This window comes from Eleutherodactylus coqui, chromosome 5 (genome assembly GCF_035609145.1).
Source record: "Eleutherodactylus coqui strain aEleCoq1 chromosome 5, aEleCoq1.hap1, whole genome shotgun sequence".
Taxonomy (NCBI): Eukaryota; Metazoa; Chordata; class Amphibia; order Anura; family Eleutherodactylidae; genus Eleutherodactylus; species Eleutherodactylus coqui.
The window spans coordinates 151,341,537-151,358,533 of record NC_089841.1 but is presented as its reverse complement, the minus strand read 5'-3'; the positions used below and the strand labels follow the sequence as shown (position 1 = coordinate 151,358,533).

At 42.5% G+C, this 16,997-nt stretch overlaps 1 protein-coding gene across 4 annotated transcripts in view; it reads right to left on the bottom strand.

Moving 5' to 3' along the window:
• ADGRD1 (adhesion G protein-coupled receptor D1) overlaps positions 1 to 16,997 on the bottom strand; it is a 500,100-nt gene that overhangs the window by 80,052 nt on the left and 403,051 nt on the right. For all 4 annotated transcript variants that reach the window (XM_066603414.1, XM_066603418.1, XM_066603416.1 and 1 more), the window contains one exon: positions 15,781 to 15,847. In XM_066603414.1, coding sequence (XP_066459511.1) covers positions 15,781 to 15,847 — 67 coding nt within the window. The remainder of the gene's footprint in view (positions 1 to 15,780; positions 15,848 to 16,997) is intronic.

Here is a 16,997-nt window from a genome sequence, read left to right as displayed (position 1 = left end):
TTTGCCACAAATTTGGCCTGATATACACTGTGAGGATCCACAGCAAATGATTGCATGTGGATTTTTTCCTCGCCATATGGATGAGATTTGCTATAATCTTATTCACATAGATTGTACATAAATGCTGCAGATTTTGCATAAAAGAGATTTCATACAGAAAACGCATCGTGTGAACATATGCTTCTCGCCAGTTATTACGATACTTCCTAGCGTCAGGCTATCATTATTGTTGATGATTAATTGTAATGTCATAAAGCTAATTCTTCCCAATAGCAAACTATTCACCTCAATACAGATAATTTTCCCTCAGCACAAAAATCTTGTCCCTTCACCCCTAAAAAAGCATCACTTCAAACCGCTCCATGAAGCTAATCTTTACTAGATAGATACCCCCCCCCCCCTTAGTTTGTCCTTCACTCCCTAAAAACACACATCATCCCACTCCCACTGGAGACTTCTTCTACTACTTCTCCCATGCAGCATATCATCCCCACAGTGCAACCCTAAACAGCACACTACACAAGTAGAGTACTGCACCCCCTGCAATACTGGTCCCCCAGAAAGAGTAGACAGGGTTATTCAAAAAGAAGAAGATTTGGAGATTTCATTGCAAACAACAAAAGACAGGTACACAATCCGCACCTCACTGAAAACAGGAAGGTTCAAAGTTTTTTTAATGACATGGCAGTAAGTTATATTCTCTGCTGCAGTCTAGCACTGTTTCTTGTTGCCTACAGTTTACAGGAAAATGGTGACACCACAGGAGGTATTGTGATGTTATGCGGCAGAAAATAACTTTCTGCCGCATAAAAAGTTTCATAAAAAACTTTGAGCCTTCCTCCTTTAAGTGATGTGCGGATTGTGTATCTGTCTTTTGTAGTTTGTTTGTAATTACATCACAAATCTGCTCCTTTTTGAATAGCCCTGTATTACAACCAGGAAAAAACAACCCATGAGCTACAAAAAGTTAATCCCCCATACACAGTACCTTGTAATGCAGCAGGAACGTGTACTATCACATGACTCTGAAATGTCATGTGACCTTCTGACATTAGGTCCTTACAGTAATAGCTTACTGGGTGGCAGCTATTGATTCTAAGGCAGGAGAGATAGAAGAAGTTCAGTAATGCTTCCTCATCGCTCCCACCCCAACAAGTCAGAAGTGTTTGATCAAGTAGAAAGGCACTTCTGCCTTCTGCTCCACTAGCCACACTACCTACAAGTATTCATCCGTACTTCATGCTCTCCTTCCCGCTCCTCGGTGGTTTTAATAGAAGGAAAGGGACAGAACAGTGCTGGTGTATGGAAATGGAAGGGTCATTTTTACTTTTCTAATGGGGACGCTGGCTGGCACGTGTCAGCACCAAGATGCAGCAGAAAGGGAGGCGGACTAATAATGCTCCTACCTTTCCCTCAAGAAGTAAGCAGTGATTGGTGAAACAGAAGGCACCTCTATGTACTACTCTACACTTAAGTAGAGTTAAAGTGTACTTTGTGGGGGGGAGGGGTAGAGAGAGCCCCCTGCAAGGAGCTGGCCTAGGCACAGGCCCGCAAGTGCCTAATGCTAAATACAGCATGAGTTGAAAACGACTTCATAGCAACCGCATGATCTGCCTTTATGATATGTGCACCATTGATAGAAGTCATCATAAACACTTGCATATCATATATAATTATGTAAAAGTGAGAGAATATGTGTTCATGTTTTAATATCAAACGGCTCACAAATTATCATGAAGGACAAATACATGTGGAACTTGCAGATAATCATAGCTGTTGTGACAGCATAAATTCAGAAGCTTTTTAAATAAATAAATTTTTTCAGAATACTAAATAAATAAAAAGAAATAATTACTGAGCTCTAGATGGGGTAAAGAAAAGCTTCTACATTTTATTTGATGTCACTTGCAGGAAGGATAACCTTGAGAAGGAACTCCCATCAGAGCCAGAGATATCTTCAAAACATCTCCATTCTGGGAGATACAAAGCAGCTTTCACTGTCTACACTGGCTTTGAATCAGAGGTGAAATAGAAGTATGTCGGATTTCAATGAATACCAAGAAGTAATGCTGCCAGAAATATAAAGAAAACAAGTACAAAAAGTATAATCCTTTTACTCTTTCTATTAGAAAATATACTTAATATGTGATTTTTTTTTATCTCCACTACAATGAATCCTTTTAAACCTGAAGGAGAAACATTAGAAAGTACACTTCCAACACTCCTTGTAGGTCACAAAGCGTTTGTAGAGTCTTATCACTTATGTTGCGAGCAAGATCATGAAGCATCAAACATTACAGATAAATCTTTCAAATGGGATTTATTTGTGTAAATACATGCAGGGAAGATATGTTATTAACAAAATAAGCCGATGTGAAGACATTCGTAGACAATATGGGTCCCTGGGCTGTATACATATAAAGAAGACCCTACATAGTGAGTCATACATTTTCTTTCATAACGATGGTGGCCACATGGTTATGTGATCAGCAATACAGTCAACTAGCCTCTATGCAGCTCCTGACTACTCAACCTCATGCTAAATAGGCGACCATAATTGAATGAGGCAGTCCTGGATTTCTGGCACGGTTGCAAAATGCAACAAATCTTTAATCCTCTGTCTAACTTGCCTTCCCTCGTGTTTAACTGTGAATGGAAGAGTAGAGACCAGTGCAGAACAATAATGTAAGTCTTGCATTATAACAGCATTGTAGCTGGTACAATACATTTGCAGAGTACACATTGCTGCTTTAAGTGCCACAATGCGGTATGGGTACTGTTTCTGCAGTAACTGCTATGTGCTGACTGCTATCTGATTAGACCTATTACATAGCTGATATAATATTATGGGTGATTCTGTGTAGCATGGCAATTCTTTGTTCTTATTATTACTATCTTTGTACCATTTTATTGGCTTACACCTCCATATGGGCAACAAGAGTGAAGAATATTTGCAAAATGAAAGGCAGTTGGCCAAATAAAGCAATCCCAAAAAGTATATATTAGGCCTCATGTCCACGGGGAAAAGATTATTTTAAATCCGCAGCGTTTTTCCCGCATTGGACACAGCGCATGTAGGACTCCTAAGTAAGGGTAATGTGGAGTTGGTCACTGGGGTTGAAGAAAGGGCAAAGTTGCTAAATAAATTGTTTAGCTCTGTACTTAAAAAAACGAGAGAAAGGAACTGATGTAGGTGGGGCCAGTGTTCTTAAAGCGACCCTCTGATTCTGGACAAAATAGCCACATCGCACATTGTTCGCTAGCATTGTGACAGGATGATAGGCCTAGTAGTGGATGGCAGGTATGTTTCTCCTAGAGTGCTGAAGAATAGCAGGGAGCAGACTCACCTGTGAAGTATTTAGAAGCTCCAGTGGGGGGATGTTAAAAGGAAGGGAGATGTGTAGCTCTGATCTCTGCCCTGGACACACAGACAGCCAAACCTGTAAAAACCTTGTGCGAGTTCAAATCTAAAAACTGGGCTTGCTTTGTTTATGCAGGTTGACTGGAAGGGGGTAGCCCACCAGACGGTAGTGAGGGTGGAGTGGAATTGATGCACACTTGCACGGGATCAGACCCTAATCCCAACAGAATCCAATGTATCCAGAGAAAGGAGCAGCATCAGAGGTGTAACAGAAATCCATATAGACAGGATTGTCCAAACAGGATCAATTTAATTCTCCCATGGTCATGACAGCGATGTTTCGACCCGATATATGGGTCTTTCTCAAGCTGATTGAGAGAGACCCATATGTCGGGTCAAAAAGTCGCTGTCATGACCATGGAAGAATAAAATTGATAATCCTGTTTTGTTTATGCAGGTAGACTGGAAGGGGGTAACCCACCAGTAGTTTTGTTTAAATCAAGTTGGATACTACATGAAGTGGCTGATATCTGCACCGCTGCAACCTAAGTTGGAAAGAGTAAACCTTATTCTAAGTTTGAATATCCATGTCTAGGCTGCCTCAATTAAAGGTGTGCCCTGTGGTTTCCAGTCTGAGCGATCCCTCCCTAAAGTACTATTAGTTAGGACTATTAAGGGCCATTATTTACATTATTTGCTATAGGCATTCAAGCTGAAAAAAAGGGACTAATTTGTGGGTATAATAAAGCTACAAGTACATGAGCGCTAGCAGAGGCCACTAAAGGCCCCTTTACACGCAATGATTATTGCTCAAAATTCGTTCAAATAGCCGAAAATGAGCGATGGTTTTGCTTTTAAAGAGGAGCATTAAAATCTAACGTTTATCACTAGAAATGCACGTGGCGTCTGGGCATTTCAGTCATTTGGTGTGTCGCTTGGTAGCATTTACATATAAAGATAAGTGGACAATCGTTTGATAGGAGGGCGTGTGCACTAGTGATGGGAAAAAAACACATTGTTATTGTGCAAGTGTGGATTGGCCTTTGAAAGCAGGTGGGTGCGCATTGTTTGTGTGCAAAAAAAAACAAGGAGCTTTGTGAATTGAAATGTGAAAGATTCTCTAGTTGTCAGGTTTACTATCACGAATCTTTAATCAGAAGAAGTAGCGAAAACAGCTGGTGCCCAAAGATAAATCCTCGCTGTAGATGCTGTGACCTTAGCATGCAAATCTATTTTCAATGCTCTTTGTAGCTTTTGCAGTGTACGGCAGAATGGCTGATGATTTACTAGCCAATGGTGGAGCACTAGGAGGGCATGTAAAAATAGTTGCTTTGTTGTCCCCACAGCCAATTGCTGTGCCTTTTTGGATGCAAGCAAGTCCTCCCCGCCAAACGATAACCCTTCCTAATGAATTGCTGAACAGCTGAACAATTGTCATTTAAACCAAGCGCGAATACACGACTACTCGCATTTACACGTAACAATTATCGCTCACTTTCGGCCGCTTGAACGAATTTTGAGTCATAATTGTTGCATGTAAAAGGCCCTTTAATCTTGCATAGTCCAGACAACTGCTGGGCTGAACCTGTAAGCACAGGTGCAGCCAGGCAGTTAGTACTATGAGAGCTCAGTCACAAGGGCGCATCCAGGCGCCGATGCACCCGTGTTACTGCAGGATAAGACCGCCACACTGCAGGTGCGGACGACTCTCCGCACCGCCGGAGGAAAGAACACATGACCGGCTCCATTGCTGGTCATGTGTTCTTTCTTCTGGCGGTGCGGATAGTCGTCCGCACCTGCAGTGCGGCCATCTTCTTTGTGCAGTAACACGGGCGCATCGTCATGCGGATGCGCCCATGTGACTGAGCCGTAACCCGAATGCTAAACAGTACTCATGTAATTGCACCCTAGGGCTACTTTCACACAGGACAGATTTGCTGCAAAATTTCTGCAGCAGGTCTGCAATGGCAAATACGCATTAAAAACCGCATCATTTAGTGCAGATTTTGACATGGATTTTAATCCGGAATTTGGTGCAGAATTCACTGCCTCATTATGAAGAGGTAGCATCCGCAGTGTATCTGGTGTTTTAATTGACATACTGTGGATTTAAAATCGGCGCCACATATTATTTTTCACGTGGGTTTTGTGTGCATGCTGCGAATTGCCGCAATTCTCCGCGGTCAGCCTACCTGTCACATAGGCTGACAGTGGAGATCCGTCTGCCGGCTCCTGCTCCCGGGTGGCGGCTCCCGGGTCGGAGATCCACCGCAGGATACCGCAACGCCCGTGGATAGGCAGCCTTAGGCAGTTAACCAGCTACCCTGTTACACATGTGATTGTTTAAATGGTCATGTTCAGGAGTCTGTACACAAAGATGCCCTTTCCTAAAAGGCAGATACAAAGTTTTCTTTGAAGATACTTGAAGAATAAATACAACTATTCAACATATCAAATATCCTGCGCTCTCTGAGCTATTAAAACGTTTGCATGCATATCCACAAATGTTTTTGGTACTGTAGCTCTTTTATATGTCCACTTGTATTTTATACTAGTCGAGTAAAAAAGAAAAAAAAAGAATTTCCCCGGAGGCAAATCTTCAAAAGAGATGCAGACGAACACCCCTCCAAGGAAATAAGGAGAAAAGTCTGTATAATAAAGCTATAATGCATAAAACGCACATCACTAACATGCCTCTTCCTAAACTATTTTCATTAGCTTCCTCCTGCAGATGAGCTCTGACAGTGCTGTGTTCTAGCTACGGGGTATATCATTGACTGATATATTCACAAGGGCGAACTCTACATGAGGACTGAGAAGCAAGCCAGCGACAGAGATAGAAAGTACACTGGCAACTTTTATTAATTGGATGGATACTGAGCTCAATAAAATGAAGCTAATTAATGAGGTTACAGCGGTGATAAACATGTCAGTGCTGTACCGGGCCTACGATCAAAAACATGTCCTCGGGGGACATCAAAAGTATGTTGTGCGTTACTGAAACAGATATATCACTTGTTATTGTAAAATCCATTGTTTACACTGTGTAATTTCATTCTATCGGCTCACATACTTTATGCATATTTGGGACACCGAACAGATGACTGGCACGTCTGCCAGAGCTCAGTGCTGCCACTGGAACACATTACAATAATTGAAAATAAAAATAAAATGGATATTACCCACATTCACAAAAATACCTGAGCCACAAACAAAAACATATTCATATCAATCAATTATTGAATACAGTACTTAATGAACTGGAAATGCTGAAATAACTTTTCCCCTGACAAAGAACAGCAAAAGAACTTCAATTAGTCTAGGGACATTACGCTACAAAGACACCGCTGCTTTACCCAATTACTTTGTTTCCCCTCCCTTTCAAGTAAGGGAGCACACTGATTCCTTTGGCCATGAAAGTGATTTAGCACATTTCTATGTAATTTAAGGTGCTGGCGTAATTAAATTGCTGTAATGTATTCATGTATCAGTGACTAAGCTTTAATCCGGCACATTTCTCTACCGATACCTAGAACAGTACATAACAGAGCAAGGAAGGCTGCGTGCAGAATGACTGGTAGGTAAAGTATATTGATATGCAGTATGATTATAGGAAAGTTTATACACAGTTTTGCAACTATTTTGTATTGTTTCAATGCATATAACATCATACTATTTTGTGCATACAGCTCCTATGTGGAGCTATGGTGGACATTTGGTAATACCGGCAATTCAAATGGCAGTCTTAGGGTCTTAGGGCTTAAACACACAACTGCGATTGTGTCGCGATTTATGGCTGTGAGAATCACACCCGCAAAATGTCATGAAACGAAACCATTGATTTCGATTGTTTTGTTTTCAGTAACGTGGATTCTGGCGGGCACGCTATTACTACGCATAGGAAAAGATAGACCTTGCCTTATCTTTCTGACACGTAGTTTTTAACAAGATGAGGAGGCAGATGTAAGAGAGTAACACATGATTGTGTAATCTAACTACATATACAGTAGTCTGTAGACTTTTCTCAACAAGACATATAGGTCTGTATGGAGCTATTAACACCAAACGGTAGGATGTTTTATATCACGAATGTTTGCAAAGTATATTGATGTTTTTTTGTTTAGAGCAGTTGATTACAAAAGCCAATGGTTTCCAATGGGTTCTTTCAGGCTACAAAACATCTCTCATGTGAAATAACCCACTGAAAATCATGGGATTCACATACATGCAGTTTTGTAGCACTACAAAATCGCACAATTTTGTAGCCCGTGTGAAGAAGGTCTAATGCCGTGTTTGGCACAGTCTCATCCACTGGGCTTACTGCCCAAAAAGATATATTTTTAGTCATCTTTACAACCAGAAAACTCAAGTCTCTGTAATCTCAGCCGGTCTTTTCCCAACTGCTTTTCTCTCTCATCGCCAGCTCTCCTATGCTTACACACATGGAACTCTGTTCTGAGCACAGGAATGTCCATCATTCAGTTCTTGGTTCTCCACATCTGACTTGAGGATCACTCACAGGTCGTTATCTCTCCTGGAGGTCCTGTCGGCCTGTCCACACAAACCACCGTCTGTCATGACTCGCTTTTTTATCATCTAATACATAGTTGTCTGCCAAATTTACATGCTGGCCCATAATCTCTAGCCTCTATCAATAATGCATGAGAGGGCTCATCATGTTCTGTCTAGCTGTGATTCTCTTACTCCTCACTGCATCACTTTCCTTCATCTGTGCAGTGTCCGCTATGCAGACCTTTACACTAACACTGTCTCTGGGCATTCAGGAACTGGCAAGGAGAGAGTTTCTCTCTCTTCTCACATGCTACACACAAGAGTCTCTATCTTTGCTCATCTCCTTCTTCATCAGCATAGCACCCACTGTGCCGGCTTTTAAGGCAGACCCATCTTGGTGCTTGGGCCTGTGTTCAATCGAACGCTCTAAAACTCTGGCTGCTCCCCAGCATGGAGACATGGATGCACTCATAGCTGGTGCCACTCCTCAGTCTTTTACATGGCCTCCCAGGTCTGCTGGGCCACATCTTTCAGCTGCTCATAAGTTGCCTTCACCCGCACTCTTTGTATCAGGCCTTCGCCAATTCCGCTGCCATTCTACTGTCTTCTGCGCCATTTTTGGAGTGAAACAAGACGGCACCCCGTTTGCATCTTCTCATTGACAGGGTGGCTGTGTTGTGAGGTGGGCTTTTAAGTGCTTCAAGGGGCTAGCTCTTCATGGCAATGACGCACTAGTCACATCACCGCCATGTCATCCAGGAGGCAGAGCCTTCCCTTAGCACTCTGCGCACCTCTCTGATGCCAAGGTTGGTCCTACACTTCATTGCTCACAGCGCCTGATCGTTCCCCTCCCCGACCATGTCAATGACCAGAATCAGGGGGTTAGCAGCAACCACCTCTGGAGCGGCAGAAGCCACTCTAACAGTATAGCCTGGGGAGCAAGGAGAACTTGCTCCCCCTTCCTAGATTTCCATGCTAATGCTACTAGCATCACTACATATGACTTGACATACAATATGCTGAATTACCAAAACATTTGTATATACAGAAGTATATAAAATGCCTTTGAAAGAGCATACTAATAGGTGACAGATTTGTTGCAGAAACTGTTGCAATTGCCTCATTCATCTGAATGTGTCTTGCACAGAAAAGTTCAGAGTTTTTTGAAAAATGGGGAGATACAAATGTAGCAACCGAGACACAAGGTCCGGACAGCGTGCTAAGGAGCTGGCGGGGGTAGAGATGGCACTTGTTATGGTGGCTCTACCAGATTCCCAGAGGGATGCATGCCACCCTTTGCCAAGGCCCTGACAGGCCTCTCCAGGCAATGCCAACTTAACGGTTACCTGTATACGGGTCTTTTTCTTTACATTTGTATTTGTCACGGGTGATACCAGCACTTCAGTTGGACTTTTATCAAGATGGCGGAAATAACTTGACGCGCGTCCAGTGATGTGGTTTTTATCAAAACTGGAAGTGCACAGTTTACTAAACACAATTGCTGGAGGCAAAGCAATACAGCACAGTCCAATGAGAGCACAATACAGTTCCAAAGATACACTTGTGCAAGCAGAATAATGCAGGAATACAGTTGAATTCTCACACTGACAATCTCTTCAACGCTCTCTCTTTCTGCACTTTAACGGTAGTTAAGCTAGAAGCTGGTTCTCCCTCTTTAGGTAACTAATGGGACGGATTTAGTAGTTTAGTTGAAATTAGACAGTCTAGGAAGGACCCTTGGAGAAACTCCTGACTTTGACTTTCAGTGGGGGTTTATATAACTTATGATTAAGATGACAAGGTGGCACCACACTTTCTTGTACTCTACTGTCTTTTATCTTCGGCTGGTGTAGATTAGATAAGGCCTTCACTCCCGGGCACTTTATCTCTGAGCTGTAGTGACTCCCTTCTCTGGATTGCTCCAGGCTATTCCTCTCTTTCTGGCAACTGGCTCTGACACACTCTCTAACCTCTGATGACGACCCAACTCACCCTTTCCCTGTCCTCTCTTTCCTGCACTTTTTCTCCGACCCCTCCCCTTTGCCTCTGGTGTTTTTCCTGCTCTCCTGGGTTCTGTTCTCTCCACCAATTAGGGAAAGCCACACAAACAGCCAATGGTAGACCAGCTTCTGCTAAACAGTTTTGTAGATTTTTAAAGCAAGGAAGGGGGAAAACAGGGTTCCTCTGATGAACGACGCCTTCTATGCCTCCTTAGAGCTTATAGCAAGGTGGAGCAGGATGCTGACATAGTGGTTTATTCTGGAGAACCCTCCAGCCACTACCCAAATGAAAATGAAAAATTGAAATGGCTCTGGTCCTGAAAGGGTTAAATACAATTATCCACAGTATAGAGGATAAATATCTGATCAGCAACTCCAAGACTGGTACACCCAAGCGCCCCATGTGAATTGATCGGTGGTGAACATGCTTGGTCAGTGCTCCATTCACTTCTATGGGAATGGAGGAAGATTTCTGAGTGCATTGATGTCTGTTTGTCCCATAGAAATGAATAGAGCAGTGACTGAGCATGCCCATTGTTGCTTCATTCACAGGAGGCATTCAAGTATGCTAAAATCCACTGTGTGAAATACGCTTGTCGCCATAAAGCATATTTGTGGATGAACCAGTGATAGGGCAAGGCCTGTCTCTTCTTGCATGTAGCAATATCGTGATGGTTCAGTTTCTTCATTTTTTGCTGATTTTCATGGCGGCAAAAAGCTGCGAAATCACGACCATTTAAAGAAGCCCTTACCCTCATTGGGAGAAAGGACAGATGTGAATGAAGACAATCTGTGTACAGTGCTGTAGAATATGTTACTGCTATAAGCTCAACAGGAATTAAGTATCAACTATCCAGGAAATAACTTTATCTCTATATACTGTATGTGAGTAATTAGTCGTAAACCTCCAGTGATCTATTGGAGACATGTGAGAATGACGCTTCAGTTGCCACCAATGGCGTATTGATCCTGGTAGCAATTGCATATTTATGTGGCCATAAACCGTGTTCTGGTTGGGACTGGCAACAGACACCAGCCTTTCTTTCTATTTAAGTGCTGTGTTTTTCACCAAGAACATTCTTTCATGAGCATCTCGTAAACTGAATCTACTTTGACATCCTACTCCCAGAACACTTATATCTCTTCTTCGGGGTGCTGTGATCTGGCAGTATTTCTTTCTATTGCTGCAACCTTGTTTTCCCTACGAATACAAAGCATCTGCCTGAGAATGTGTCCTCTGCGCCATAATTCTGCATGGAGATTTGTTACATTAAAATAATAGAATACACATCCATGTTTCAGTTCTCTGCTTTTGCCGTTTCCAACCTCAAGTTGTTAACGTATGAATCATACATTGAATTTTCACATTGCCGCTGCTTCCAGTGGGAGTTGATCAGTAAAAGCTTATTATATCAGTATACGCAGCAGACTCAAACCTATGGACAGAGTAAGTCATATTATATTTAATAGCAACGCAAAGGACAAGTGTGTCATTACTATGGGATAATAGAAGCCAGTGTGGTAGGAGAGCAATATCTGGGTATCCGTGCGTTACCATAGATTATCCAATTACATGTCACTAGAGACCATCTGACAAGTGTTTCCATAGTAATCTGTGCACAGTTATTTCAATTAGTAAACAGCATGGCAAAATTACTTCATTTTATGAGCTAAGAAGACAATATTGCTGTTTTATACGTATGTACCGAATGACTTCTGCAATTCTTGCATAATAATAACCTATACTTATAAAACACCACCATAAGGGAAGCAATAAGCATAAAAATGACAAGCAATTTGATAAGAGTCTAAAAGCCTATACTTCGAAGCATCAGCTAGATAAATATGCAAAAGGTGAACATGTATATTCCTCCTGAATATCCTACTCAAAATCCCTAGTCATTAATATTTAATTAAGATAGAAATATGATGTGAAAAGAAAAACAGCCTGGGAAAGAAACTGATTCCAATATAGCGCCATTACTGAAAGGACACAATGCCCACTAGTGTGCTGGCCTTTCACTAACAGGCTATTAAAACTAGATTCTATCACATTAAATGCTGCAAAGAAAGGTTTTAATATATCCTTTTTCTTTGCCCTTTTTTTACCCAACATGTGTCCCATAAATTAGCCATATTGTTCTGATATTTGCTACTCCGACGCTTCTGCCCTGTGCCACAGACCATTTCTGTGACCTCGCCTCCCTGCATGCAGCCACTAAGGCCTCATGTCTAGGCAGACAGATCCGCAGTGAGTGTCCCGCATGCATGATCCGCGCCCCATAGGGATGCATGTTAAATACCTGCGGATGTCATTTTCCCCTGAGGCGTGTATTGCATGTGCGGGAAAACACCCGCAGCATGCTCCATTTTAGTGCGGGTCTCCCCCGGGAACGGCTCCCACAGGCTTCTATTGAAGCCTATGGAAGCCGTCCGGATCCGCGACACACCCGCAGCTGAATTAAAAATAAAAAAAGAGCGCATGGCGAATGTATGCGGAACGCTGCCAGTGTGCCGAGCACATCCGCTGGTCCGAAGAAAGAAGATCCGCCCGCAACGGAGGGGAGATCCACAGCGTCCGGACAGGTAAGTAAATCTTCTTTTTAGGCCTCATGTCCACGGGAAAGGGGGGACCCGCTGCGGGATTCTGCATGAAGAATCCGCAGCGGGCCAGATTTTCCCCGTGGACATGAGGCCTATCACCAGATGTTTCCGGTGCACACGGCCATCCCACCACTGAGGCTGCAGTTGTGATTTTCTGTAACTGCAGTCATTCAGTGGTAATCATAGCATGATTAGTCCATGGCTGTGGAGGAGAGGGGGTCAGGAATTCAGCACGCAGCAACAGCGGTGCATGGATGTACACTGATAACTTCATTTTGTCTCACCACCTGGTTGCCTGCATGGCACACTGTGCTCTCTGCAGGGCTGCAGCCAGCGCCAGCCCAGGAGCCTGACTTGTATGCAGCAGCACAGTCCAGCTCTTTACAGGGGCTGTGCCGTCCCTGTGTGGTGTCCTCCCCTGACCTGTCCTGTGTGTTGTCTGTGGAAAAAAATGCTTCTTTCCCCCAATCCCAGCCAGCCCTCACACTCAGGCCGGCTTCACACTGGTGATAGGCTTTCTTGCGATGTGCGAGTGAGTGAAGACTCATGATAATGAAAGCAATGATTTTCAATGGTTTCATTCTCATTTGCGGTCTTCACTTAACTCTCGCAGCGCTAAGAAAAACTATCGCTCATTGTTTTCAATGGGGCCAGCGGCAGGAGCTCCCTTGGTACATCACGCTCCCTTGACACAGCTGTGACAACTGTGGCAGCGGTCCGCAATGCTATCCCATTGCTTTCAATGGGGCTGGTGCTGTTGTCGCTCCATTGAAGGCGATGGCATGAAGGCATACCCTGGAGCAATGAAAAAAAGTTTAAAAAAAAAATTTACTCACCTAAACGAGCTGTCCGGCTCTTCTCTCCATCCCCGGCAGTTGTCTTCCAGAGCTGGACAGCTCGTCTGGGTGAGTAAATCCCCTGCCATAGCTGCCACAACTGTGTCAGGGGAGCGCAATGTACTCCCTATATTTTCAATAGGGCTGGCGCTGCTGCCGCTGGCCCCGTAGAAAAAGAGAAAGGCGATAGCACAAATTTTTCTTAGCGCTGCAAAGGTTGAGTGAAGACATCGTGAATAAGAATGAAACCATTGAAAATCATTGGTTTCATTATCATGCGTTTCAGTCATTCACAATTTCACACAGCAGGACTTCATCAACAGTGCACTTAAAAATGGCAGAGGGTAAACTCAGAGGTTTACATCTGGGCGACCCTTCTATTGAGGATTTCTGCACTGAATTTCACTGTTGAGCAAAAGAAACTGAATGGAAGGACTTTCCTTACGAAGCCAGCTTTATTGTGGTCTGGCTAATAAAGTTAAAGATGTATTGGTTGCTTATTCTGTGCCTCACAGTCTTGATGATGCTATGTCTTTAGCCATCAGAGTTGGCTGACGGTTTAGAGGAAGGCATAATGAGCTTTTCTCTACTTCAACTTCCATGCCTACTGATGGGGAGGAACCCATGCAACTGGGTTTATTAGCTGGCAATGTCAGGAGAGGAAAGAAGGTTCAGTTTAGAGGACAGTACTTTAGAACTGGACTTTGCACCCATTCCCAAAAGCCTGTAGTAATGCCGCTGACAGCGGGTGCCTAGTCAGCTGATAGGCTAAGGTCCTGAGCAGTGGACAACAGCCAATCAACTAATGATGACCTATCCCATGGATGGGCCATCAATAATATTTCCCTGGAAAACATCTATGGCTCTAAAAGTTACATAAGAAATTTGAAACTCTATGCCCGTATGAAGGAAGTTGTACAGAATACTGAACCTGTCAAAGACAGTATTCACATGTGAGTATTCACCTTAAGGATCTTTCTTTACTTTAATAACTTTTTAAGACTTTATCCTGCCCGGGGCCCATGGTTCTGTGAGTTCTCCACATGGCTTTGCACAGCTATACAGAGATGATATTGCTTATCATTCTCTTATGCAAACAAAGAAACTGTGAATGATTAAAAGCTAATCCAATTCATGTGAATAGTAGCTTAGCTGCAATGCAAGGTAGAGCCCATTAAAGGGAATATGTCACTTTTTTTACTAATTAAAACCAGAGAGTGAAACATTTTCAATTTTTCTAATCTGCTTTTATTTTCTGAAGGTAGATTTTTTTTTATTCCCTCGTCTGTACATAATTATGAGAGCGGCCATCTTGCCTGAGCAGCTAGTAACAGCATTTAGAGATATGATTTACAGTAACCTCATGGGGCATAGACACAATACCAAAACACAAGATTTCTTCCAGCACTCATTTGAAGTTACAAACAAAACTTTTATTATAGCATCCTTAAAAACATTCCCATAGAAACAGATAGTAAAAAAGGGGAACAACTTCTATGTTACATGGTGTGGGTGAGCGGGTTTCAATTTGTTCATTTAACGTTCGTCCTTCAGTTTACGTAGGCATAAAAATCAAACGAATATTGGCTTCTGTAAAGAGGCAGTCGTTCATCTCTGAAGAGCTGTTTGTTTAGGTCGGGCTCACATGGTAATATGATTATCGCGTATTATGTGTGCGCTGTACACCCGTATGATACGCGGTAACTCGTAGGCAATCAATTACACTGCCTTACACAGTTCCACTCACATTAGCGTGAAAGCAGCGTGTTCTGTCCTGCCGCATAAATACACGCGATAGAGACCATTGTTCTCCATGGGCATGTATATACGCGCGGCCATACCCAATTACACTGCGTATGGGTGGTGTGAATATGCTGTCATGCTCAGTACAATTTCGCTGCCATACTCTGGGTCACTGTCAGATTCACATCTGTAAGACCCTGTGTTACCCACGTAACGTTTTACACTTACGGCCGTGTAAGCCGGGCCCTACTGTGAATGGCGGCCAGAAGCAATCTCCAGCACGCTCTGATGCCATTCACTGAACGATCACCGCTCCTCTACAAAAGCACAGAAGTGATAATCGTCGGGACAACTCTCGGGGGCGCTTAAGCGCCAAACAATTGTCCCTAATAAAAAGACCCTTAGGTTGAGGTCAATGTGAAAACTGCAAGATTTTAGGATTGTTTTTAACATATAGATCGTGACTGAAGATTAAAAAAATATCAGCAAAAATTCTTTAAAAATATGTTTAACATGAAAACCTGGTTTATATAGTAGGTGAAACATTTCCACCAAAGTGTTGTCTACAGTAAAAACTGTCATGTTTAAGAAGCCATGTTTTTTCAATTTTATACAACCTCTTTAAATAAAAAATGGCTGTGAATATTTTAACACATCCAAGAAAAATCCCTCAAAGCAGTATATTGTAGGATAGAATATATGTATTTACATTTATAATACATACCACTATGACAAACAATGCGGGTGCCACAAATGCCCATATTGCTCCTTTCTCCAAAGACAGCCAGCAACTGGAAAATAATAAATGTAGCTGTTAGATTAAATGTAGCGGTTAGTAGATTAGACCCACTCTCTTTGCCATTGTAAAACATATTCTGCTCTGTTTACACCTGTCTACAGGCTAACACATAGTTAAATAGTGTGTAAGGCGGAAAAAACAGACATATGTCCATCTAATTCAGCCTCAATGTTGATCCAGATGGAAAAAACACAATGGGGTAGAAGCCAATTTTTGTCATTTTAGGAGGAAAAAAAATTCCTTCCTGACTCCAATCTGGCAATCATAATAATCCTTGGATCAACAACCCGTCTGAAGTAAGTAGTGACTATAACATGTAATATAATATTACTATACTCAAGAAAGGTGTCCAGGCAGCTCTTGCACTTTTTCAGTGAATTCACCATCACCACGTCCTCAGGCTGAGAGTTCCATAGTTTTACTGCTTTTACAGCAAAAATAAACCCTTCTATGTTGGTGTAGAACTATAAAGGATACCCCCTTGTTACAGTCACAGCCCTGGGTATAAATAGATGATGGGAGAGATCTCTGTATTGTCCCCTGATATATTTATATATAGTTAATAGGTTGTCCTCCAGCCATCATTTTCCAAACTAATTAACCCCAATTTTAATAACCTCTCTGGGTATTGTAGGCCACCCATTTTACTTATAACTTTAATTGCCAGCCTGATATGTCCTCCTTGAGTACCGGTGCCCAAAACTGTACACAATATTCCATGTGTGGTCTGACCAGTGACTTGTAAAGAGGAAGAACAATGTTCTGGTCATGTGCCCCTAGACCTCTTTTAATGCACTCCATGATCCTATTTACCTTGACAGCAGCTGCCTGACACTGGTTGCTCCAGTTTACAGTTCACTAAAATCCCTAAGTCCCTTTCCAAGTCAGTTTTGCCCAGTGGTTTCCCATTTATTGTGTAATGCTGACATGTATTTCCTCTGCCCATGTGCACAACCTTACATTTATCAGTGTTAAATCTCATTTGTCACTTTTCTGCCCAAATCCCCAGCTTATCCAGATCCATATCCAACTGTATACTGTTCTCTCATGTTAAGTACATAGTTTTGTATTATCTGCAAATTTTCATATTTTACTATATAAACTCTCCACAATGTTAATAAATATATTAAAATGAAGAGGGC